This window comes from Gasterosteus aculeatus, chromosome 9 (assembly GCF_964276395.1).
Source record: "Gasterosteus aculeatus chromosome 9, fGasAcu3.hap1.1, whole genome shotgun sequence".
NCBI lineage: Eukaryota > Metazoa > Chordata > Actinopteri > Perciformes > Gasterosteidae > Gasterosteus > Gasterosteus aculeatus.
Window position 1 is genome coordinate 2,408,837 of NC_135696.1, and position 23,097 is coordinate 2,431,933.

General features: G+C 45.7%; 3 protein-coding genes across 4 annotated transcripts; 1 reads left to right on the plus strand and 2 right to left on the minus strand.

The window, feature by feature from the left end:
- Positions 1–847: 847 nt before the first annotated feature.
- Positions 848–11,437, plus strand: LOC120824914 (uncharacterized). 2 transcript variants are annotated; one of them, XM_040186074.2, is made up of 13 exons: positions 848–1,114; positions 4,205–4,256; positions 5,745–5,959; positions 6,156–6,237; positions 6,386–6,501; positions 6,704–6,872; positions 7,039–7,169; positions 7,264–7,347; positions 7,539–7,568; positions 7,679–7,747; positions 7,844–7,978; positions 8,130–8,258; positions 8,880–11,437. In XM_040186074.2, the coding sequence occupies exons 2-13, from the start codon at positions 4,205–4,207 to the stop codon at positions 8,985–8,987; spliced, it is 1,320 nt and encodes a 439-aa protein (XP_040042008.2). In that variant the 5' UTR covers positions 848–1,114; the 3' UTR covers positions 8,988–11,437. The 2 variants fall into 2 exon arrangements, with proteins under 2 accessions (XP_040042008.2, XP_040042007.2); XM_040186073.2 differs by lacking the exon at positions 848–1,114 and adding an exon at positions 1,244–1,480.
- Positions 11,438–12,476: 1,039 nt separating this feature from the next.
- tmem109 (transmembrane protein 109) lies at positions 12,477–17,250 on the minus strand. The gene is made up of 3 exons (XM_040186076.2): positions 16,838–17,250; positions 16,584–16,686; positions 12,477–14,139 (listed from the first exon to the last, which is right to left on the minus strand). Exons 1-3 carry the CDS (start codon positions 17,036–17,038, stop codon positions 13,766–13,768), a joined length of 678 nt encoding a protein of 225 aa, XP_040042010.2. The 5' UTR covers positions 17,039–17,250; the 3' UTR covers positions 12,477–13,765.
- A 380-nt stretch (positions 17,251–17,630) lies between these two features.
- tmem176 (transmembrane protein 176) lies at positions 17,631–23,087 on the minus strand. Its single transcript, XM_040186078.2, has 7 exons — positions 22,943–23,087; positions 21,501–21,629; positions 21,113–21,223; positions 20,909–20,965; positions 20,487–20,630; positions 19,822–19,938; positions 17,631–18,242 (listed from the first exon to the last, which is right to left on the minus strand). The coding sequence occupies exons 2-7, from the start codon at positions 21,624–21,626 to the stop codon at positions 18,183–18,185; spliced, it is 615 nt and encodes a 204-aa protein (XP_040042012.2). The 5' UTR covers positions 21,627–21,629; positions 22,943–23,087; the 3' UTR covers positions 17,631–18,182.
- Positions 23,088–23,097: the final 10 nt, after the last annotated feature.

Sequence of the window (23,097 nt, forward strand, 5' to 3'; positions counted from 1 at the left end):
GTTGATGTTTCACAGAACATGTAGCAGACAAGAGGACTTTAAACCGGCCAGCAAGGGTCAACTCTGGCCAGCAGGTGGAAGTCTAGGTTCTTTCTTGGAAACCTACAACAACAATGGTGTCCTCTAAACTCTCATGTTGCAACACAACATAGATTTAATAATCCACATACTCCAATAGTACAACACTTTATCAAACATGGATGCAACGCTCTTCAAACAGCTACCGATCCAAGATAGAAGCTACCCGAAGGCAAAGAGCAGAGACTTAGAGGACATCGAAACGCGTCACTAAGGGCCTCAATCAGAGACGTGAACCGTGTGGAGCAGTGATGGAAAGTTCCACTGTACAAATTCATCAATCCCAGAGGACTCACTAACAAGCGCGTGCCATTGTCTTACTTCAACAATGGGAAAAGCAGTAAAACAAAAAAATGTCCAAAAGGAAAAGAAAGAAATGAGAACTGTTTAAGCGGAACTAAGGCGAGGAACGAGATTAAGCAATGAGGGCCAGAAAGCAACAAAATACTGCTACATTGTCTCTTTTTTTTGCAACAGGAACATGATCAAGTGAATCCCGACCCAGACCACATCGCATGCTCCCCAGGCCCAGCCGGCGTCACCGCCGTCCACAGGCGCCATGTCCACGTCCACAACTACAGACACGTCAGGGAACATGATTACAATTAAACACGAGCGGCATCAAGGTCACGGGAGGACAGAGGAAGAGTGGAGAAAAGGTAAGTGGCCATATTGGCAGTACAGACAGAGGGAGCAGTGGAGCTTCAGGGACACACACACACACACACACACACACACACACCCAAACCCGAAGGCTCAGATTGTGGAACAAAAAGAGGACTGGTGGGAGGACTCAACACCAGCGTCAGATGAGGGGAGGGCAAGAGAGACTCTACAGGGGTAGTGCAAGAAACTAGACAAACAGCCTTCACACCCACCAACCAGGTGTATTCAAATTAAAAGAGAGAAAAAAAATATATACAAATGTTCCACTGTTAATTGACACAGGAGGCGCTCTGTCCTCTACCTGCTTTGCTTGTCCCTCGCAAAACGAGCGGCAGATATTACAAGACCATTGGCTCCGGACGCGGGACCAGTAAGTGAACTCTACATTGACTTACAAATAAATATTACTATTTAGTTTTATTCTAAGGCTATTGCACAGTAACTCGCGCGACACGGGGCCATTTAGTCATAATTACCAGAGGAAAAAAGAAAGCCAGTTATAATTAACAGCGCGATGAAGCCTCAGTTCAGTTTTGTTGGGTGTGATTTAGTTTCCGGCATATCCACGATATTTCGTTGGGGTCGTGAAGGCACCACGTCTTGCCACTCGCCTCCTCCCGTCTCGCCTTTCTCCGCTGTGACGCGCCTGGCGGGACGCAAGCGGTGCCTCTCGGTCTCATTAACCCCACGGAGGTTGCTTTGGGCTCGGACACAACCAGAAGGTCGGGACGGGACGGTGAGTGAGACGGGTGGAGGAGGCTGTTGGGTGGGGTGTGTTTTACCAGCCAGACGGGACTACGGTTGCACGACTGGTCGACGTTCAACAGGAGCTTCTAAGTTGCCGCAATCGGCCCGAAGCTGCTCCCGAGAGGCGCGCGGAGTCGCGCTGCTCCATCGCGTGCAGCGCGCGCGCCCGGCGGGAGGATTTTTGGGGTTTTTGGATAATCATGCGCGTCTCCTTCGCACGCGGGCCACGCCTCTTCGCTCCTCTCATAACAGTACATAGGAGAAAAAAACATCATTGTGTGTGTATATACGCATGAAGTAGCAGCAGCCTAGCCTTTGATATGTGTGTGTATATATATATATTTATATTTATATGTGTCTCTTTCTAAACGTGATTGGGTTGGAGGTTGGTAACAAAAGGGGTCCGCATGCCTCCATGTTGTTCTGTTGGACATACCGTCAGACCTCACAGGGAGGGGCTGCACACACCTCTGCTCAGGGCTGGGGCTTGTGAGCTGTTCAAATACTGTCGGACATATCAATGCTTTCAAATGGGGGGGCTACACAATCCCCTGCCAAAGGCCGGGGCTCGTGATGCATTCAGGTTCTAGAAGACATATCGCCTCTTACAGGGAGGGGCTGCACACACCTCTGCTCCGGGCTGGGGCTCGTGAGGTGTTCAGGTACTATCAGACATATCAGCGGTTACGGAGGGGGGGGGGGGCTGCACACATCTGCTCAGGGCTGGGGCTCGTGAGGTGTTCAGGTACTATCAGACATAGCAGCGGTTTACAGGGGCTGGCTGCACACATCTGCTCAGGGCTGGGTCTGTGAGGCGTTCAGGTCCTGTCGGTCCATGTATTTCTGTAAAGATTTAAATGTGGAAAATGTATATATCCAAAGGAAAAGTTAATAGGTGCGGTAATTTGGGTTTTATATTTTAGTTGACCTGAATCTAAAAGCTGCTGTTCTTTAAAGAGCAGCAGCTTTTTTCTGAGCGTGGATCCAGCTCTGCTCAGAATAGAAGAGCAGCTGGTGCACCGGCAGCAGGTGCAGACTGGACTGAGTTGTCTCTCTGCTTCAGAGCGTCACATCCAATCAGACACCATCGCTTCGCTGGTTCTCAGAGAGCAGAGGAGATCCCTCGCCTGTCAATCATGTGTTGGCACGATAACGCCTACTAATGTCAGACTAAACAATAATCAACTTTTGATAATGTAATGTGTAACAAAATGAAGTAGAGTTTAAAGTCTTCTCTGTGCAGTGGATGGACACTTTTTTTCCCACAATGCAGTGCACATAGATAATGGACGAGCTCCACACAGCTTTGAAACATTAGACACCATCTTCCTGTTGAGAGGAGATTCTAGGGCGCAGCTAAAAGACCTACAGAAAGGATGTGGATTCCTCTGCTGGATCGATGCCTGTGAATAACAGAGTACGTCTTTGTTGTCAATACAGTGTAAACATAGTATACTCAGAATGTGTACATATATACAGTGGGAAGGCTGTACTGTAAACCTAGTATACTCTAAGAATGTGTACATATATACAGTGGGAAGGCTGTAAACATAGTATACTCTGAGAATGTGTACATATATACAGTGGGAAGGCTGTAAACATAGTATACTCTAAGAATGTGTACATATATACAGTGGGAAGGTTGTACTGTAAACATAGTATACTCTGAGAATGTGTACATATATACAGTGGGAAGGCTGTAAACATAGTATACTCTGAGAATGTGTACATATATACAGTGGGAAGGCTGTAAACATAGTATACTCTGAGAATGTGTACATATATACAGTGGGAAGGTTGTACTGTTAACATAGTATACTCTGAGAATGTGTACATATATACAGTGGGAAGGCTGTACTGTAAACATAATATACTATGAGAATGTGTACATATATACAGTGGGAAGGCTGTACTGTAAACATAGTATACTCTGAGAATGTGTACATATATACAGTGGGAAGGCTGTACTGTAAACATAGTATACTCTGAGAATGTGTACATATATACAGTGGGAAGGCTGTAAACATAGTATACTATGAGAATGTGTACAACGTTTAACATTATTCAATAAAATAACTACAAAATATTAGAGACACAATTATCTTTCCCCTGCTCCCTGTTTGCTTAACAGTTACACTAGTGTATTCATGATGCTAGTGACATAAATATAGCAGTAATTGGACTAAAATCTCAACAACATTAAGTTGGATCAGCACGTACTTTTACAAAGACGTTCGTGTTCTCCAGAGGATGAATATAAATGACTTTGGTTGACTTCACTGCCACCTGGAAAAATATATTTCAATTCCTTTCTACAGCACAAATAACAGCAGCAGTTACGCTTTACAGGCGGTAGACGGTGTTTAATATGGAATTAATAATAAAAGCAGTGATAGAATTGTGACTGATAATAATACCAGTAGCAGGCCATGGTAGCATTCTTGTTTTCTATTATATCAACGGCGCTGGTTGGATTGCTGTGAAATAAAGTACACCTCTTCTTACTCTTTATTATAACCTCTTTGGACATTTAAATTTTTAGGTCAGAAATATGAATGTTGTCAAATATGATCAAGTACCTGCACAAGCTCCTTGGTGTTGATTAGCAAATGTTAGCATGCTAACCCACAAGTTGAACGGCTGCTGAGGATCCCGGCGCTGCGTCTAGCTCACGCTGTGCTAACGCTCCCTCTCTTCTCCGCCCTGTTTGCAGATGACGTGGCGTGTCGTGATCCTGCTGGCGGCGGCGGCGGCTCTCGCTGTGGGTGAGTATCACCTCTGTCCGGCACCTCATCAGCAGCACGGGAGCAACGGCTACACGCGTTTAATGTGGATGAGATGTGGCGGTTTCCTTCAGAGGTCAAAGGTTAGGCTCCGCTGCTGATACGGATCACAGGCCTTGTGCAGAACACATTTTGTGTCTTGTGCCAGCTCCTTGGAGTTCATTCAACACCAGTACAACCAGTACTTCCTCCAGGAGTACGAGCCGCTGCCTGGAGGAGATGCTCGTCACACAACTGTCACGTAGTTGGTGAGGGGAGGAAGAAGGTGGTTATAGTAAGAACCTCTGGACGCAGTGGACTGGACAGTGGCTTTTAAAGTGTATTCCGTTAATTAATAATATAGATATATTTATATTATTTATATATATATATATATTGTTATATATATATATATATATACATATATATATATATATAATACTCACTCAGGAGCCAAACTGGGTAGAGCGTAACATGGCGGACGAGAGTAAGAATTGGCTGAAAAAAATGTACCCAAACCCCTTAAATCTGCACGGACGGCGCTGAAATTGCCTCTGATGCGCATACAGCGCCGGCTGCACGTATCTCTCGCAAAAATACAACTGATTAATTTCATAATTTTGTTCAAAACGTGAACGGGGCATCTATGCTGCTGACTACTTTTGCTCTGGTTTCGGAAAGGTTTGTCTGAGAGAAATGACTCAGCTAGTGACTTGGTGTCTCCTTTTCTTTGTTCGCCTCTTGCTACGCTGTGAAAAATGCACATTAGCCCTGTGCAAATTATCTGGAATAACTTAACATCATTTTAGAACTGGAACCATTTTCGGAGCATTTTCAAGCAGATGATTCAATATTGTAGCCAAGACTCTATAATGTTTCAAACGGCGTGAAGCATTCATACATTCGTTGGTGACGAGTACTCGATATTCCTGTTGGAAGACGGTTTTCCGGCTCGGTTCTGCACCCTTTGGGGTTCCCCTGGGGGAAGAACCAAAGGTTCAGGCGCCTTGTTGGGTTCAGGACCCCTGAAGACTCTTGACTGTCTGAAACACTCCCTTTTTTTATTCTCCCCAAGCTGAGCTCCACACACGGTGTGTGGGTGCTGAAAAATCCACAAACTGAAAATCCACAAACCACAGGAGTGAATTGAGGAATCCACAATCCTACAGAACTTGTTCAGCTTATATGCACGCACATGTCACCTGTTGCCCTGCACTCACCCAGTGGATAAAGTTACTGCTATTTATAAGTTGGGACACAAACACGACTCCAACCGAACACCACTGCATCTTTCCTATTAGGGGAGAAATATTTAGTAAAAATGTGTCGGTAAAAGACACTAAATGTAGTATTTGACTTCTGTGGTAGAGTCATGAATAAATAAACTAACTTCCCACGGCCATTTGAAATGATCACGTTGCATTTTGTGTCCTAATTGAGTAAATTAACTGCCAATGGTGAATGTGTCTCTCTCCCTGCCTCTTGTTTCAGAGTCCTACATCGTCCATGACGTCAACGAGCGTTTGGCCCACGGCCGGCAGCTGAAGATCTACCTGCCTAAGAGTGCGCACAAGCTGGAGTTCACTCCAGCTAACAATCCCAGTGGGACCCGTGTGTACTGGGAGGAGAAGAAATTCGTGTCAGACAAGATGAAGAAAGGTCGGGTGTCAGGGACCGGCAGCGACCGACGCTGGTACATTGACAAGGTGACCCGACTCTGGATGAAGGAACGCGATCATTCAACATCATATGGAATCCGTGTCCTCGTACTTGTGTCTTCGGGACGCTTCCTTCGCTTGCTTCCTTCCTGTATTTGCCTTTCGAGTGTTGCTGACCGACTCCCGTCTGAACACACTCGCAGTCGAACTTTACTAAAGTACTATGTGCATGTTTCTGTGTCAGGTGACCTACGAGGACGAGGGGACCTACACCCAAAAAGACTTCTGGAATAAAGAAATCTCATCTGTCAAAGTAGCCGTCACACGTGAGTTCGCTCCAGACTCACATTGGTTGAGAACCCCTTCAGTGAATGACTTTTTTTTAAAATGAATTTGGGCAATAGTTCTTTCTCAAGGCACTATGCTATTGTTCTTTCTCAATATGCGTTTCATTATTCTTCTCCTCTCCTCTAGTGAGACACAACTATGCAAAGTGTGTTGCAGGGGACAGTCTCTACGTCCAGTTAGAGGGCATTATCCCGACCGACGTGACCCTGTCCTTCACTGGGCAGGCGCACAATGTCACACTGGTGAGACGGATGGATGATGGTTGATTGATTCATGATGGATTAACGCTACTATCAATAGATTTTTTTTTAGTTTATATATTATAATGCAATTAAGAGAGAGCGTGACAGAGAAAGTGATTTTTTTTCACAAATGGCCAGAAACGAGTTGTGGCTCGGATGGAAATTCTGGATGGTGCTCTGACGGAGGTTTTGTCCCCCTTAGGTGCGCGATGGTGCTCTGCTGTCCCAGGACCTGGCCGATTATTGGGGCCGGGTGCAGATCCGCTCCTCGGATATCGAGATCAAAAATGTCAACTACAGCGACGTGGGACATTACACCCTCAGAAACCGCGGATACCGGGTGGTGTCTGTGACCCGGATGGATCTGACAGGTGGGTCCACATCGTTTACATTGGCACCAGTGCAGCGGCTCCCCGCCCGCATTTGCTAATGCTATGTTAACGATCCATGGGCCAAAACGGTGCGTTTACTTGATGGACAAAAAGAGTGTCCAGAATCGATAATGGCACAATTACACACTGGCGTTGTCCTCTGCAGACCGCCGTGAGAGCACTGGAGGAAACCCTCTGCTGGCTCTGCTCCTGCTGCTCGGCATCCCCGCTGGGATCTGCTGCTGCTGTCGGAAGAAGATTTTCAAGAAGAAAGCCGCCACTGCTGAAACGCTCCAGGTACCGACGAGAAGTAGGACGCTACCCGGAGACACGGCGGAGTTGGTCCGCGTCGGAGGATTCTGACCCCTCTCTCTCTCTACTCTCTCTACAGTGCAGCCCAGTCGCCGTGCACCCCCCCCCTGGTGGTCCCGTAGGCCCTTGTCCCCCTTACAACACGCCTGGACAACCTGGAGTGGTGAGATTCTCCCACACTGACACTTGTCTATATTCAGTTGAGTTGAACACAGCGTTGTTATTCGCTGAACTCCATGTCCACAGAGTGGGGTGGGCGGTGGCAACATGTTCAGGTCGTAAGGGTAATATGTGTTTGAAGCTCTGTGTTGATCTACCAAATTAAAGAATGTGTGTGTGTGTGTGTGTTTGCAGGCTTACTACCACGGACCAGACCCCAACATGGTACACGACCCGCTACCCAGTACACAACTACAGAGTCTGTACAGTATCTACGCGTCAATAAGCACAACATAACGAAGTCTGGACGTGTATCTGTGTGTGTTCTTATCTAGGGTCCTACATTCCACCCCCCCCCTCCAACCGCTGGCCCAGGACAGTGGAACGGCCCCCCGCCCTCCCCAGTTAGTACCACACAAAGCATTTTCAGGAGTTTATCTAGATTTCCAGTTTCCTGCTTCCTCCCTCACTATTTAACTCTGTATTGTGTCTGCCTGCAGGGTTTTAACCCAGCGTACCCCCCCCAGAACCCTGCCTACCCTCCTGCTGGTCCGGCTCTCAACCCACATGCCCAGCCTCCACAGTGGAACGGTCCACCACCCGTTGCCTACCCCACCGGGCCTGTAGCTCCAATGGTACGACCCGTCTCTTTAATTCAGGAACGCACCTCGGGCTGTCCATTCAGTAGTTCCAACCCATCAGTGATCCGAACTACATTGGAGACAGAACAGCATTGGACACAGCGTCCTGGGAGGAATCAAATGTGTGTGTGTGTGTTCTGCTTAGGGCTACGCTGCAGCTCCAGTCATGTATAGCTCTGCACCACCAGCAGCTGCCAGTGGACCTCCTCAGGAGGTTAAGATGGAGAACATGGCTTCCTCACCTGCCGACCCACTGCTGACTACAACACAACAGGTCCATACAAACACACACACACACACACAGTATAGGAGGGACTCAAGGTCAAAAGAGTCTCCCTGCACCCACCAAAGGAAAGAGATCATGTGCAACTATAGATATTCTATAGATGCATAAACGGTGTAACGGAGTCGCTGGCTCTTAATAACTGCGAAGACGGTGAGTTTTGTTGACAGGAGTTTGTGAGAGAAACGTTGCATCAAGGAGCGTGTAACATGTTGCGTATAAGGGCCTAGACTTTTACGTCTGAGATGGACATTACATTATAATCATTAAATCGGCTATGCAGCTTATACATTACAATCACTATGTGAGGAGATAAGAATGCTTTAGTTTTACAACCTCCATCAGCCACTGAACATTACTCCACCACAACCACTAAGACGTTCAGAGGTAAATAGTGTTCTGTATTGACGAGGGCAGTTGGCTGTTTTTACTTATATTTATGTACATATGACTTCTGGCCGTGGATACACATCTACTAGAAAGCTGTTGATTTCATCCATTAACTGAAACATCGGCGCGCAGTAATCAGAGCTCCCCCCTCCCAATGCACTACATCTGCCAGCAACACGCAATACTCTGTGAATGAAAGACGGCATTGTAATGTGTGTTCAGGCTGAAGCTGCATCCCCTCCTGTGCCCCCCTCCTCCTCCAACGTGCCCAGCTCTGACAACGCCTACAAGTTCAAGATCGATGGAAAGAGCTCCACCAACTTCCTGTAGGGCTGCCGACTCCTCAACCTGACGATAACAAGTGAATGTCTGCCTCTGGTAGAGACTCCAGCGACCCGACCAGCTGGCTTGCCGTCACCACAGCTAGTTGGGGGATCACGGGAGGAGAGGAGACAAACTCTTGTGAATTAGAAATGTATGACGAACGCCCTAGAAATAGGGCCGGCTCCTCAAACGAAGAAGACGTGTCCTCATGGCGCATGATTGTTTCCCCTCTGATTCCAACCTTTTTATTTTTTTTTCATCTGACGGGCAAGGACAAGCACGCAATCAATAAAGAGTCCGGAGATTTACCTAAAAGGAAACGAACCACAATAGAGGTTTCGGAGCGCCTTCTTCCACTATAAAGAACACACTGTAGTACCACCTACTCCAAACCGGGTCAGGACTACACTTCTGCTCCCCTCAGTCGTCAGTCCAGGCTGGTTCTCAAGTTGCCTTAATTTTTAAATGTAATTTACTCATATTTCTGTATAGCTGATGCTTTGAATCAGGCTTTATACCATCAGTCAACACCCAGCTACAGTGAACTAGCTGCTGACAAAGAGTGTGGCTTTTTGTTGTTATATAAAGCCGCAATCCTCCCACCCCCCCCCCCCCCCCCCCCCACTCTACATGCCGCTCTCTGCACATGGTAGAATACACAAGACATCTCCATTAGCTTGGGCCTGAGCCCCAGGTCCGCTGTCCCGGTGCCTTTAGACAAACCGCGACCTGGATGCGTCGGCATAGACACACATGGGGGACAACTTAATCCATCGAGGCTTCGACACACGATAACACAGGACCCACCTCCAGGGGCCTCAATGTGCTTCAATGGTGCATTTTCACCACTGATTTACTGGCTCCCCCCAACTGGGGTCCTTTGAGCTCTCTACCTTGATCGCTTTGCCAGGCTGGTCATTCAGCATTAGCTCTGCATTTGGAGACTGATTTATCACTACAGTTTGGTCCACCTGGGTTAGCTCTTAAAGACCCAGGTGTGGCCCAGGTATGAGCAGAAGCCTCATTTCTGACATTAGATAGCATTCCCACGAGCAGAGCTGTACGTAATGGAAAACAATTTAACACAACACCTACCTCTTCTGGGGAGTCTCTGGCTCTTCTTAGGTCAAGACTGTAGGATTTGCGTTGGTCACTGGCGTGCATTGTTTGTAGTCAAATGAAAGCTTTGGTGTGACGCCTGCCTGTTGTAACCACTAACCCGTAGCAATGCTATCAGTGTAACCACTTTGACTGCCTTTCACGTTGGCCTCATGCCTCTTTTTATAGCAAAAAGCGTGTCACTCATCCAGCTTTCGCCTTTTGTCCCAGAAATCTTTCAGTTAAACAGGAAATCGCAGCATTTCTGCAGAATGTTTCCTTCCAGACTCAACGGCCAACCGCGATCAGCCCTGACGTACGCACGGACTTTGAGGCGTGCAGGAACTCTGCGAGGCTTTAGTTCTGTCCCGTTGTCAAAGCGTTGAGTGTTTGAGGGCTCGCTGGTACAGTTCAATCCCTTCATGAACCCTTTCCGCAAGTTACTGACTTAGCCCAATAAAATTACCCACAAGTCTTTGCAATAGGACGTCAAAACTAGGATAAACAGTGAACGCAGGGAGACGTAAAAAAATCCGATATTTATTCATAAAATATAGAACTGTCATTGAAACGATTGACAAAAAAAATTAAAACACTATTTAAAATGACCTCATTTTATGAGGAAAGCGTCTGAAAGACGTTTAAATCAGAGAGTAAGAAATAAATACCCTCAATTGTAAGTCAGATTTTTTGACTTTGTGACGTCACACACTCTCACACCCAACCACGTACCAGGAGACGCCAGTTAAGTCTCAGAGGGGTCAGGGTTTAGGGGTCAGGGTTTAGGGTTTAGGGGGGGACATTGGGCCCAATTGAACTGTGAGAGAAGACCAAAACTTTTCTTCACAGAATATTTCTTTTTCACTTTGTTTATGAAGGTGTGTAAATACACTTCTAAATACTGAAAGTCTTGCATGATATCTAAGCAAATTGGGTTTTCTTTTAAATATTAAACTGGGAAAAACTAATTCTGAAAGTCTGTTTTTAAAACGTTTAGTTTTGCCTTTTTTGTGTCCTAGATCTGATGTTCCTCGCATGTAGCAATGTTGAGATACATTGTTATTCACATAATGTTAAAAATGTGATTTGTGTGTTCAGTTTTGTTTTTGTATATGTAACCAATGCTATTTGCTAAGTGTAGATTTGTTGATTGTTGTGGGTGTTTCAGGTGGAGACCACTATTGTTGTACTTTAGTTCCATCCATCTCTGGGTTATATGCCAATGAAGCTTGTTTGCATACCTCTCATTTTATACCTGCAATGATGATCGTATACTTATTGTATTTAGATGTGTAACTCTTTTGTATAACTACCCAAAGATATAATCATTAAAACGATTTCACAGGAGTGATACTCTGCACGTGGATGAAAGGAGTCGGTTGATAAAGTGTGTACTATCAGCACAGTGACGTGTTACCATCTATGTAGGCGCGAACCACTGCAGAAATAAAGTCCTGTTCGTTCACTATAGACCAAGGAATTCCAAGCGGATTCCTCTTGGCAGAGCAGCAGTTGCTACGTATCATTACAAAATGTCAATGAAGGAAATATTGGACCAAAACAGAAATAGACAACAGTACACTTTGCAACAACTCAGAACTATCTGAACCCAAAGGCCGAATTTTAGAATTTAGTGGAAATTGTCCTGAGGCTACGGCGAATTTCAACCCAAAACAAATGGTAACTGGACTTTACTATTTCTCTTTTTTGGTCTTTAGTCAAAGCTCTTTAACACTACAACCCTTTAACCCTTCATTCACCCATTCATACCCTGATGACAGAGCCACCTGCCCATCAGTAACGGACATTCAAACACTCCTGTGGGAAGCTCAATGTGTGTGTTACTGAAAGATAACGTCTTCTCCATCAATTTATCTGCTACAATATCTCGTATTTATGTTAATGTGTATTTAAAGACAATGGAATTTAAGACATTTAAATTTGTGGGGAAAAAATTAAAGAAATATTTTTAAAAATGTCTTATCAACCAAAAACTTCAGACCCCCCTACAGTACCTCCACGGACCCCTGTTGAACATATACTATATATAAAAGGCTAGATGTCTCGTCCGCGTTGCCGTCCAACGGAGTCGAACGTATTAAACAGAACATTATTCATAAGTTTGCAGTGTCATTACTACATCTCTGACGTAACACAGTGTTATGGGTGAGCTCTCCCTACCAAGATGGCCGCTACGTGCGGACGTTCTATACACCGTCGTAAGACATCTAGCCTTTATATATAATATATGGTATAAATGAATCCTAGAAGTCTAGTAGTCAGCATGAAAATGAGGCCCAAAGAAAGTAATACAGGAACATTATTTGTTACTCATTGCATCCACGAGACTAAGCATCGGACTGTTCCTGTGGCTTTTTAAAAAGACGAAAATGCAAGTTAAAGTTCTTTGATAATTTCTTTTTAATAAATTGCCAAACAGTGGAATTTATATGCACAACATTGTTAAAAGTGGCCACAAGTGAAAAGAAAACGGAGGCTCTAAATCTGAAATGAATTGGACATTTTTCATTTCTTTAGTCTCATCAACCTGGAGGTCAGTCGGGTTCTCGGGAAAGCTTTATTCGTTTTCGTCACACATGCTCTGTTCCAGGGCCTTTGGAAAGATTAAAATCTTTTCGGAATGGAGTTTGTACTCCAAACTTCAGTTATCTGAAGCAAAGCACAGCTTTTTTCTATAAGATAAATCACAGACCAGCAGAAATACGGTTTACCAACAGTTGGAATATTCAGCATGTTTCTAGGATTTAGCGTGTTTTGAACTGCAGCAGTTTGAAATGTTTGCGCAACCTGGAAATGTGATAAGTCTAATTCATACTTTGTATTCCTCTAAAATAAAAATATTTTCACACGTTAGATGGTGGAGTATGTGGAAAATAAACTGAATCCAAAAGGCACACTGAGGAAAAATACAGGAAAAAACCCATCAGCACAACAGCTCTGGTTACAAATGTACTTAAGTAAGTTATCTAAAGTGGTTTCCTCCAAATGGATTCAAAGGATTATGGAAGTAAAGCCGTCGGGACGTCCTACCCTATCCTATTAAATACTATGCCTGTCTACTAGAAACTACCCTTCCATACCCTCCTTTTCTACCATATACTACCCTACCATGTAGTACCCTTCCCTTCCCTACAATATACCAACCAATCCTACCATTTACTACTAGATTCAAGTTATTTTTTAAGTACTGTGCCGTGAAAGAGATTTAGTTTGACTGGTGGTCAAAAGACAAAACGGTGAATTTGAGGCAAAAGGTATCTTTCTTTTGTATTTACCTTTACAGACTGTTGTGCTTGGTGTCTGAGGAGAAGCTGACCAACAGGGAGCAAAGATAACGTGTTAGATAATGTGTGAGATGAGAACATTGATACCATGAACATGCGAGAGCGTTGAATTAATCTTATCGTCTAACTTTCAGAAATAAAGCAAAGAAAAATATTTTTCAGATCAGAACGTTGGACGCGAGAGCTTTTCCGTCACACGTGTCACATTCTGAGGAACTCTTAAGTAATCTTATTGTCAGTAATAAATCACGAGTCATGGAATACTTTTCAAAAAAGTTATAGAAAATCTCAAACGTACAAATATTTCGGAATTGAAGTTCTGGAAGCCCTCAAAGTGGCATCAGGACAGAAGAGGAACACTAGAATTCCCCTGTCCCTCCATCACTCCTGTGTCCTCCTACGCCTCTCCATCTCCCTCAGGCGCGTCTCCAGCACCTTCACCTGTTTCTCCAGCCGAGCCGTCTGCCCGGCGACGTCGGGGCTCCCCAGGGTGCCGACGCCCAGCAGCACGCAGACACACACCAGCACGGCCAGCCGCACCGCCATGGCGTCACTGCCCGCGCTGCGGTCGCTCAGGATGAACGCGAAGCAGACCACGGCCACGCCCACTTTGAGCAGCCACAGCGCCCGCCTCAGAGCGGAGGCAACGCATCTGAAGACGAGGGAGATCAGCCAGTAGCCAATGAAAGTCACCAGGAGCCACTGGGCGACGAAGACCACCCCGTCTGGGGTCGCCTCGCTGATGGGAAGGGTGGCTGTGGCAAGAGCATAGAGCGCAGTTCAGAGGTATGCTGCAATACCTACAAGTCACTTTTGAATTCATTTTAATAAACCCTTGTGGGTCTCGTTCAAAACAGAGGAAAGCTCCAGTGAGGGAACATCTTAAGATGTTTTTCAGATGGCAGATTTGGGCATCACTATTTACTCCCCTGTGCCCCAAAAACCTGGGGCCTCGTTTATAAAACCGTGCGTAGGATTTGCGGCAGAAGTGGCGTACGGATGAAACGTAGGACGTGCGTACGGACGGAGATATTCAGACTTATAAAACCGAGCGCACGCACGTCCTACGCTGTTTTCCCTTAATAAATCACACTCACTTCTAAATGCAGCGCAGCTTTTGTGGCTTCATGTCACGCCTACAGTTGCCCTTATATAGTCTGTGGAACGCCCACAAATTAATATTCATCGATTGCGAAATCATGACGAACATTGAGAGGAAAACAAAGAAACGGAACTTCACTCAGTGTGAAGTGGAGATGATCACTGGGAGGTGGAAAGGAGGAGTAAAATGCTCTTTGGAGGGCACAGTGTGGACGTCACTGATGCCAAACAGGCAATCGAGTGGCAAAAGGTTGCAGAGCAACGCTCTGCCTCACGACCTCGGACCCAAATAAAGAAAAAATGGTCTTTCTGGACGCAGAAAAGCGTTTAGCGTGCCATCGGCAAAGTGTGTCTGCCACAGGTGATGAGAGACGGGCGGCAATGATTGGGGATCGGGGGTCTGGGCCAGCATCGGCGTCAGGGGGTCGAGGCACGTTTGGAAGCTGAGCCACATCATGTAGCACAGCACACGCAGCACGATGTTGCACACCTTCTCAGGAGTAAACAATAACCTCCTCCAGTGCAGTCGAGGCAGCGCCATCTGCCCTTAAACAGGCCGACGGTGCGCTGCACTACAGCGCCAATCCTTCCATGTGCCACGTCTCCTAAGAACGCGAGATCAGCCATCAGCGTCATTACGCATTGTGACGGCATCATGGCATTTTATTACCGTCCGTCTGATTGCATCTGACGAGCAACATCTGTGATTTGAGGATGAATTTAATAACATGCCGATATTATTGCAGAACATATTTCACTTTTCTTTTTGAAAATGTGTTAATTTGTATTTGTTTGTTTTACGCTGCAGGTCGATCAATTTGGTGTTCGTGTTATTTATGAGGCAGTATTGGCATTTCTTCTACAACGGTCTAGTTTTACACACTTTCCCGCACGTTTGCGTGTTTCTTGCATTTGCCGACGGTTCTCATTTCACCCGTTTTTGTGCGTACGCGTGGGTCCGAGCTCGCGCGAAGGACCACACATTTTTCCGTCAAGTTTGCTTTTTATAAATTCCAATTATTGCGCAGAGAGCGGCGTACGCAACGTTTATAAATGAGGCCCCAGGTCTCCACCGAACCATTTTATGTGGAGACAATGAAGAATAATATAGAAATGTACCAACAATCATTTCCAATATCAATCAATCTGCTGATTACTCTCTTCATTAAAGGGTTGGTTTGTGAAAGGGTGGAGGTTGCTGAGGGATGAAATGGATTGTAACACAGATGCCACATGCTCCTACTCACAGTGACTCTTCCCCAGTGTTAAAAGCTTTGCAGCGGCGGCTATTTGGCTGCAGTGATGAGTCTAACATCCATAAGTTATGACAACTTAGTCATTTCTCATGTTGTGACATCTGGAGATGAGACAGCTCCTCTGCCTCACTGAGGACACGCTGCTCACACAGAGGATGATAGAGCGCCGTACCAAACATGCTGTTGCATCATGGGAGCTCAGCTTCATTTTCGCAACCAACTCAGAGAGGACACATGGTTGGAATCAGTTGGAATTTTGATTAATTTCTGAATCAAATAATCATTTTGATATTTGAGGTTGGATTTTGTTAGGGGGGGTTTGACATCTTCAATCCCCAAAAGTAATTTTTTACCCGACCAAAATTATTTTAGTTTAAAAAGATTATTATATTTAAACGTATTAATATATTGGTTCAAGACCAAAACATTTTCGGGGGTTTGTCTGTTGTGACCTGGTCACCCATTGCAGGAGAGAAGAAAACATAATGTGACTCAAAGCTGGAGCAGGAAGTGGGTTTGTTTAAATCGAGATGACACGATTCTCCTCTTCGCTTCCGTTAACCGGCTTTTGTTTCTCATCTGTCTGATCACCTGACGGAGTTTGTGAAGAAGACACAGCAGACAATCCAGTATGATAAATGAGTATGCACACAGTAAAAGGGAAGTAAAACCTGCAGAACGAATGACCGTTAATGCAAATCAACCTTGCACACGAATGGATAAACAAACAAACCAAAAGGTTTGGGTCCTTTGACCATTATCATTTAAGACCCGAGGACACTGTCCTTATCAATGAGAGCTTCCCCAGGGGGACATGCAGCGTGCGTCCTCCTCATGCTCACCGTGGACTCCGGCAGCCTGCAGCAAGCGGGACGCGTTGAGGCAGAGCACGTTGAGGCCGGCGGACAGGCCTCCTGCCACGGCGGCGAGCACCTGGGAGAAGGCCTGCGGAGGAGCGCGGACACCGTGTGCTTTACTTCCTCCTCAGTGTGTGTGTGTGTGTGTGTGTGCGAGTTACAAAGTCCACGTCACGTCATATTATTCATACAAATCCACATGTTGCATACTAGCCTTCTCCACTGTTTCTACCTCTCACCTTATGCACCGACCGCACCGTCTGCTCCCCGGCCAGCCTGCCCAGGTAGGTCCTCCCCTCCCCGGCCAGCTCAGCCACGGCCTCCCGGACGGAACCGTAGCGACTCTCGGAGTCTTTCTCCGCCGACACGGAGAGCAACGCGGCGGCCAGCAGCACGCACAGACCACCGAGGAGGGCGCTGCGAGTCGAGCGGCGGGACATAATGGACAAAGACAATGTCCCGATGAGAAAGTGAAAGAGCGAAGTTGCGATGAAGTGAGTCTCTCTCTCCCCCCTCCTCCCCCCCGCAGGTAAACAGGATGCGGAAAGACGGCCGGGAAAGAGCCGGGCGGAGCCGGAGACGTGTGCCCCCTCCAGGCTGACGGCGTGTCCGCACAGAGACACTGTCCCACCGCACAGAGACACTGTCCCACCGCCCAGAGACACTGTCCCACCGCACAGAGACACTGTCCCGCCGCCCAGTGCTCGTATCATATCTATTGGTCCATATGTTTTATTTCTCATGTTCTCCCACCACAACTCTCCCCACATGAGCTGAAGACCCTCAGTCACTCCATCTCAACAACATTCATTTCACATTCAGGCTATTTGCCATTTTCACCAGAATATGATTTCTTCCAAAAGAAAACGACATATTATGCAGTTATGTTGTGTGAATTTCCCCTTTTTCATATTACTTTCTGGCTTTGTCTCTTTTCTGCAGCGTGAACGTGAATCTGTTTTATCATCATAGCTGTGTTTTATGCACACAGTGTGTATGTGTGTATTCCTCTGTTAAACACACACAAACACGTTTCATAAAATGTGTCTCACTGGACACCTTTATTTCAAAATATATCAAAGGGTTAGTACAACATTCACACAATGGAAACATTTTGAAGTGAAAACACCAGCTGTTGGAACCGCCCTGCTGGTGAAGAGGAGTCCGCGTTCCTTCCTCATCTGCATGCAGCTGTCTGAAAGTGTCGTCCTCCCATGCAATGACATCCCTGCCTGACATGCAGTGAGGTCTCTTCCTCACCTGTGCTGTGTGTTTTTCCTCCTCGCATACACAGTGTTGGTTTTTGTCCCTAGATTCTGGGCTGGAGTGACCTCAAACTCATGTAAGCAAACAGCAGTGGAAATCTACACGAGGACTGCTCCAGAAAGACTGTTTATTTCAGCAGACCATAAGTTTCCACTTTATACTCTCCAGTGGTGGCATTTTAGGTAGCGTTGTGGATAAGCCATGGATACCAGCAGATAGGCAGAATCAATACACATACGACAGGTGAAGTCAGCTTCAGGGGGGAAAAAGGTCTCGTTGGGAAGCGATCCGTCACCTCAAAGACTGGTGGTCCGGTGATCAGTTCAGGTGGAGGGACGTTACTGACGTGGATGTTGATAGAGCAGCTTGATTGAGAGACTGTGAAACACAGACGGACCGAGTGAACATTGGTGTTAGCAACTTCACACATCAGATCACACATGGGATTTAAAACCCAGAATGGAACAGTGGCTCCTGGCATTTGTCACAAACATTAGCCCGGCCTGCTAACTAGCTCACTACCCACAGCAGTAAAGGAACGCGTCGCCTCTGAGACCTAAAAGCACGTCTGTGGTCACTTGTTGTCGTAGACACAGATAGATGGGCTGGTAGGAACTAAAACCGTTAATACAGAACATCTTTGGAGACGGAATTGACCGTTCTTCAGTTCAGGGGGCCAATGTCTACTGGAGGGGTTATGAGCAGCTAGAAAGGAAGCTTTACCACGGCCATTGGCACAAGCGACGGTCCAGAAAGTGAAGCGTTATGAGAGAGCTAATGGGGGTTGAAGAGATCCCTGTGCACCTCAATCCTAGAAAGCTGGAGAGGCTTTGATCTGAGACCTTGGGCCCACTCCCAGCCTCTGGATTGCCTGACGGTGTCCTTTTAGCCTGTCCAGGGGTGGTACTGGTGTTAGCAGTGACTGGTGGCACTGCGCTCGGATCTGCAGCTGGACTCTCTGAGCAGACGGACACTGGGCCGCTTTCAGAGGCAGCAAACGGGGGATCGTTCAAAAGATTTTGGCCACAATTTACTAAAGATTCTGCTCCTCGTCAAAGTTTATTTAACTGCTGATTGGCTTCAGATTGTTGCCACCTGGATTAGATCCTTCATGACTGGTCCCAGCAGCAGGTGACTGGGTTTAAATGGTCTCTGACGACAACAAACTAAAGCAAAGAATGAAATCTCCAGTTTGTGTGTCAGTCTTTGCTCGACAATTCTTATTTCAGTGCCTCCTCTCGTTAAAGTTGCAAACATTGTCTCCCTGCATTCCTTACGGGGTCCTACGCAACTTGTGTAGTGAGTGCAATGGTTTTTCCCCTGTGTGTCGAGCTCTCTTGTGGGGTACCTCTGCAGCTCTTTGGTGCCCTCTGGTTGCCACGGTGATCACTTGGTTCCTTCCTACCACCAGGGCCCAACACTGCGAATGACCCCCGGAACTAAGTCCAGTCCTTTGACGACCAAACTAAGCCATCTGCTAGAATTAATTCATCGGGTCATTTTGGATCCAGAGCTGAATTTGAAAACCGAGCACAAGGTTTTGTCCAGTCGTGGTTTTTGCCCAGTTCAGTCTGCATTTTTATATTTTTAAATATTTCTCTACTTTCTTTACGAAATTCTCTCCTGCGCGTCATTTACTTCTATTACTACTACTCTACTGCCCCCCACTGGCATGAAAGGCATTTTATTACCTGGCCAGCCACTATATTAACCAGGGAACTAGAGTCTATCTACTGTCTCTGATGTTTACACCATAACGCAACATTAAATTACAAACCAATAAAATCTACAGTGGAAAATGTTCTGCCGTTTTGTTTTTTGTTTGATACTACTTTGACAATTCCTTTCCGTATTACATCACCCTCCTTTGTGCTCTCTTTCAAGCCCCCGGCTGTATGTGAACACTGACAATGCAGATGAATGGGAGTCTTTGTGAGAGAAAGCGTTGCAGTCTTACAGCGTACTGTCCGTAGCAGCGTCTCTGCCGGAAGAGAAGGAAGAAGACAACAGCAGAGATGACCATCTGAGCCACGGTGAAGAGAAGGAGGACCGACTTCAGTCCTCGGCTCAGCGCCTATGAAAGGCACGCAAGACTTCCATTAGTGTGGTCACAGCGTCACAAACACAACCTGGGGACGAGGAGCGACTTTCCGGTGACAATGAAGTCTGTTCAAGTATAAGCATTGCTGTCTACAAATGAAGGCAACTAGGCTGTTGTCAGTTTGTTGCAAACCAGTGATGGAGTAATATGGGAGCGACTAGCACCTTTGATTGAGGTGAAAATCAGTATAATAGTGTGCAATACATTACTTTTTACAGTTCGCCATTGTATTGTTTGCATTAGAAAGCAATTAATTGTGATTAATTTCAGAGATCCGTGCAGAGGCTATATATGGTATACAGAGGGGTGTGGTTCATTGCTTGTTGTCTGTATGACTGATTATACCTTCTTGTCACTACTTTGCATCTTCGTCCATACTTGTTACTCTTACATTAGTTGCATTATGATAGCGTATTTATGTTTGACTTGTTTTTCTTATCCGAAGGACAATCTACACTGACGTATTTCAAAGTGTTATGGAAACACGGGAACATGTGAGACAAAATGTGGCAGGCACCAACCGTGGTGTCGTGTTCATCACTACAGGGGTCATCAGTCGTCTCGCACGGCAGCAATGGATTCATGTCCATGTCCACCGAGTAGATGATCACAGCCACCACCGACAGCAGGGCGGACGCCCCGCTCGCTATCAGACACCCCTGCAACTGCAAAACAGCCACAACATCTCTTTAAGGCCTGGAGATGGCGGTAAAGAGCTCGCTCTGAGTCATGTGACACTGCTGGGATTTGAGCTGAGGGGTTTTGGGATGTGTTTGGGAATATTAAACCAATTGTGGTTGAGTTCATATGCATGTGTCACCAATAAGTAGAGATGTTACGTGCTTGTTTGAAACAACGTGGGGAAGGGTCCCCGGGGTTCAGAGGAATGTAATAATAACCATACATGTACACACACATGAGTTGTACGTGTCTACAAACTCACAATCTTCATGGTGCAGTGTTTGTCCAGGACGATGGCCACCGCTCCCGCTGTGATGAACTTAGAGACATGGAAGACAGCAGGGAACATTACGTCACCATCTCTGATTTGACTGCTTTGGGTTTCATTTTAACAACACACAATCTACATCTTTAATCTAAAACAAATTAGATCAATGAAACAGAGGAAGCACCGACAGACACTCACCGTTAGCCCACTCCACCAGGGAACGCCAAAGGTGACCACTTCCGTTGCGACAGTGAAGTGCAGAGGAATAGAGTAGGACATGACCATCAGCCCCAGCATGACCTGACTCACCTGGCACACACACACACACACACACACACACAGTCAAACTTAGTGACACCAGTGGTCCAGGATCTAGTTGGCTAACTAACTGGCATGACTGTTCGTCACGATTGTCAGCCGGGGATCAGGACGCAAACGCAGACTCGCAGGGTTTCCAAGACAAAAAATATCAAAAAAGGGTCGGGGCACAAACAGGAACCAAGACAAACCAAAACTCTCTCTTCCACATGACACCACCGTTGAGAAACAATGAGAGGGTGAGAGGGCGGAAGAAATGTGCACTCACCCCCAGACTTTTGGGCTCTCCCCTCCGGATGGCGGCGCGTAGAGCCTGCTGCCTGTCACTCAGCTTGACAGCATTCACATCCTCCAGCACCTCTACGGTCAGATCCCTGGAGACTGACACCGCCATAGCCTGCAGAGGACAGCAGAGACCCCAGAGACACCCCCCCCCCTTCAGTACAGTCTGAGCGATCATCTCATAGAGCAGGAATTCCCAAAGTGGGGTGGGGGCACCACTGAGGGGGTTCGCTAGAGGAAACATGTAATGGTGTAATAATAATTCATATTAAATATAATTTATAAAAAATACACAAAATAGAGACATGAATTATAAAACTGGTGTTGTTTTTTTGATTTGTCCTGATTCAGAATTAACATGATACAATGTTGCAGTTTCTCCTTTGACGGACTAAATATTGTAAACAAACATCACTCATGAGCAAACGGTTCTGTCATTGGTCCAATTTTAATGCAGCTATAAACAGACTTTTTCTTTTTAAGTGTGGCTGATTGGCTGTGCATGAACCCAGTTGGGATGAAGTAGTCACCCAAAAAAACATATGTGTGTGGTATTAAAACAGCAACATATAATACAAGACACATTGAAATACACATGCAATGTCATAATTGAATGAAACCTAGGTTTAGGGGAAAGTTTTTCAGCATTTTGCCAATAACTGTTTTTTATTATGACATGAATTTGACATAATCACTTACTGCTGATAAAGTAGTAGCGAATATTAATAGTATTGAAATGTACCATAATGACCAATGGATTCAGTGTAGAGTGTATGGTTTTACCGCAGTGGGAATGATAAAGGATTATTTTATTTTTTATTATCTTATTTAATGGTATAGTGAGTGGACCGATACATTGCTTTTGCTATAAAATAGTAATAATAACTAATAAACTCTTAAATGAATGAAGCTATCGTATTTTTTTGTAAGCACTTAGCAGCATGAGGACATTTTTAACAAAATTACTTGAATTGAAAAAAGTAAGAGTCAAACCTGTGACAATGCAACATGTATGTGTTTCACACATCACGGCTATTCATCAGTGTGTCCCCTCAGTCCCCCCACTTCACATCTTCAGGCAGCTTAGGAACCGCTTTGATGTATTGTTGCATCACTAGATCTGCGTTGTGTTGCTTGCATTAAAGCAGAAAATATATAAATAACACATACCCCTCTTTTTTGATTCCATTTTTTGGCAAATAACTGTACAATAACCAAATCAGTAAGAGCTTTGTGCAGCGCAGCTGCTGCTTCCGTTTATGCAGTAAAGTATTGCGTAATGTTGACAGCTCATGTGACTCATGTTTTTGGGAAACACTTGTAATTTTCAACAGACCATTTTATATCAAATTAGACTTTTTAGACAGAGAAAACACATATAAAGGCTGATGCCTAATCTTTAAAATACACAAAATGTCCCAATCCTACCTGTTGTTTCTCTCGAGATGGATTAAGACCCCTGTCCTCCTTTTCTTCAGATCACTTGCTGGCCTCTCGCACGGGGATACGTGTATGCGGACGGACAGAGAGAGGGACAGGGGGGGGGGGGGAGAGAGAGAGAGAGAGAGGGAGAGAGTGAGGGT

Coding starts and splice junctions, on each gene's coding strand:
- LOC120824914 (XM_040186073.2), top strand. CDS start 1,259: ATGAAGCCTCAGTTCAGTTTTGTTGGGTGTGATTTAGTTTCCGGCATA. Junction 4,257..5,744: donor GGCGGCGGCTCTCGCTGTGG/GTGAGTATCACC, acceptor CTCTTGTTTCAG/AGTCCTACATCGTCCATGAC. Junction 7,979..8,129: donor CCGGGCCTGTAGCTCCAATG/GTACGACCCGTC, acceptor TGTTCTGCTTAG/GGCTACGCTGCAGCTCCAGT.
- tmem109 (XM_040186076.2), bottom strand. CDS start 17,038: ATGTCCCGCCGCTCGACTCGCAGCGCCCTCCTCGGTGGTCTGTGCGTG. Junction 16,687..16,837: donor CGGTGCGGTCGGTGCATAAG/GTGAGAGGTAGA, acceptor GCTCCTCCGCAG/GCCTTCTCCCAGGTGCTCGC. Junction 14,140..16,583: donor GCAGGCTGCCGGAGTCCACG/GTGAGCATGAGG, acceptor CTCTTGCCACAG/CCACCCTTCCCATCAGCGAG.
- tmem176 (XM_040186078.2), bottom strand. CDS start 21,626: ATGGCGGTGTCAGTCTCCAGGGATCTGACCGTAGAGGTGCTGGAGGAT. Junction 20,631..20,908: donor AACACTGCACCATGAAGATT/GTGAGTTTGTAG, acceptor GCTGTTTTGCAG/TTGCAGGGGTGTCTGATAGC. Junction 18,243..19,821: donor GCTGCTACGGACAGTACGCT/GTAAGACTGCAA, acceptor TGTGTTTCACAG/TCTCTCAATCAAGCTGCTCT.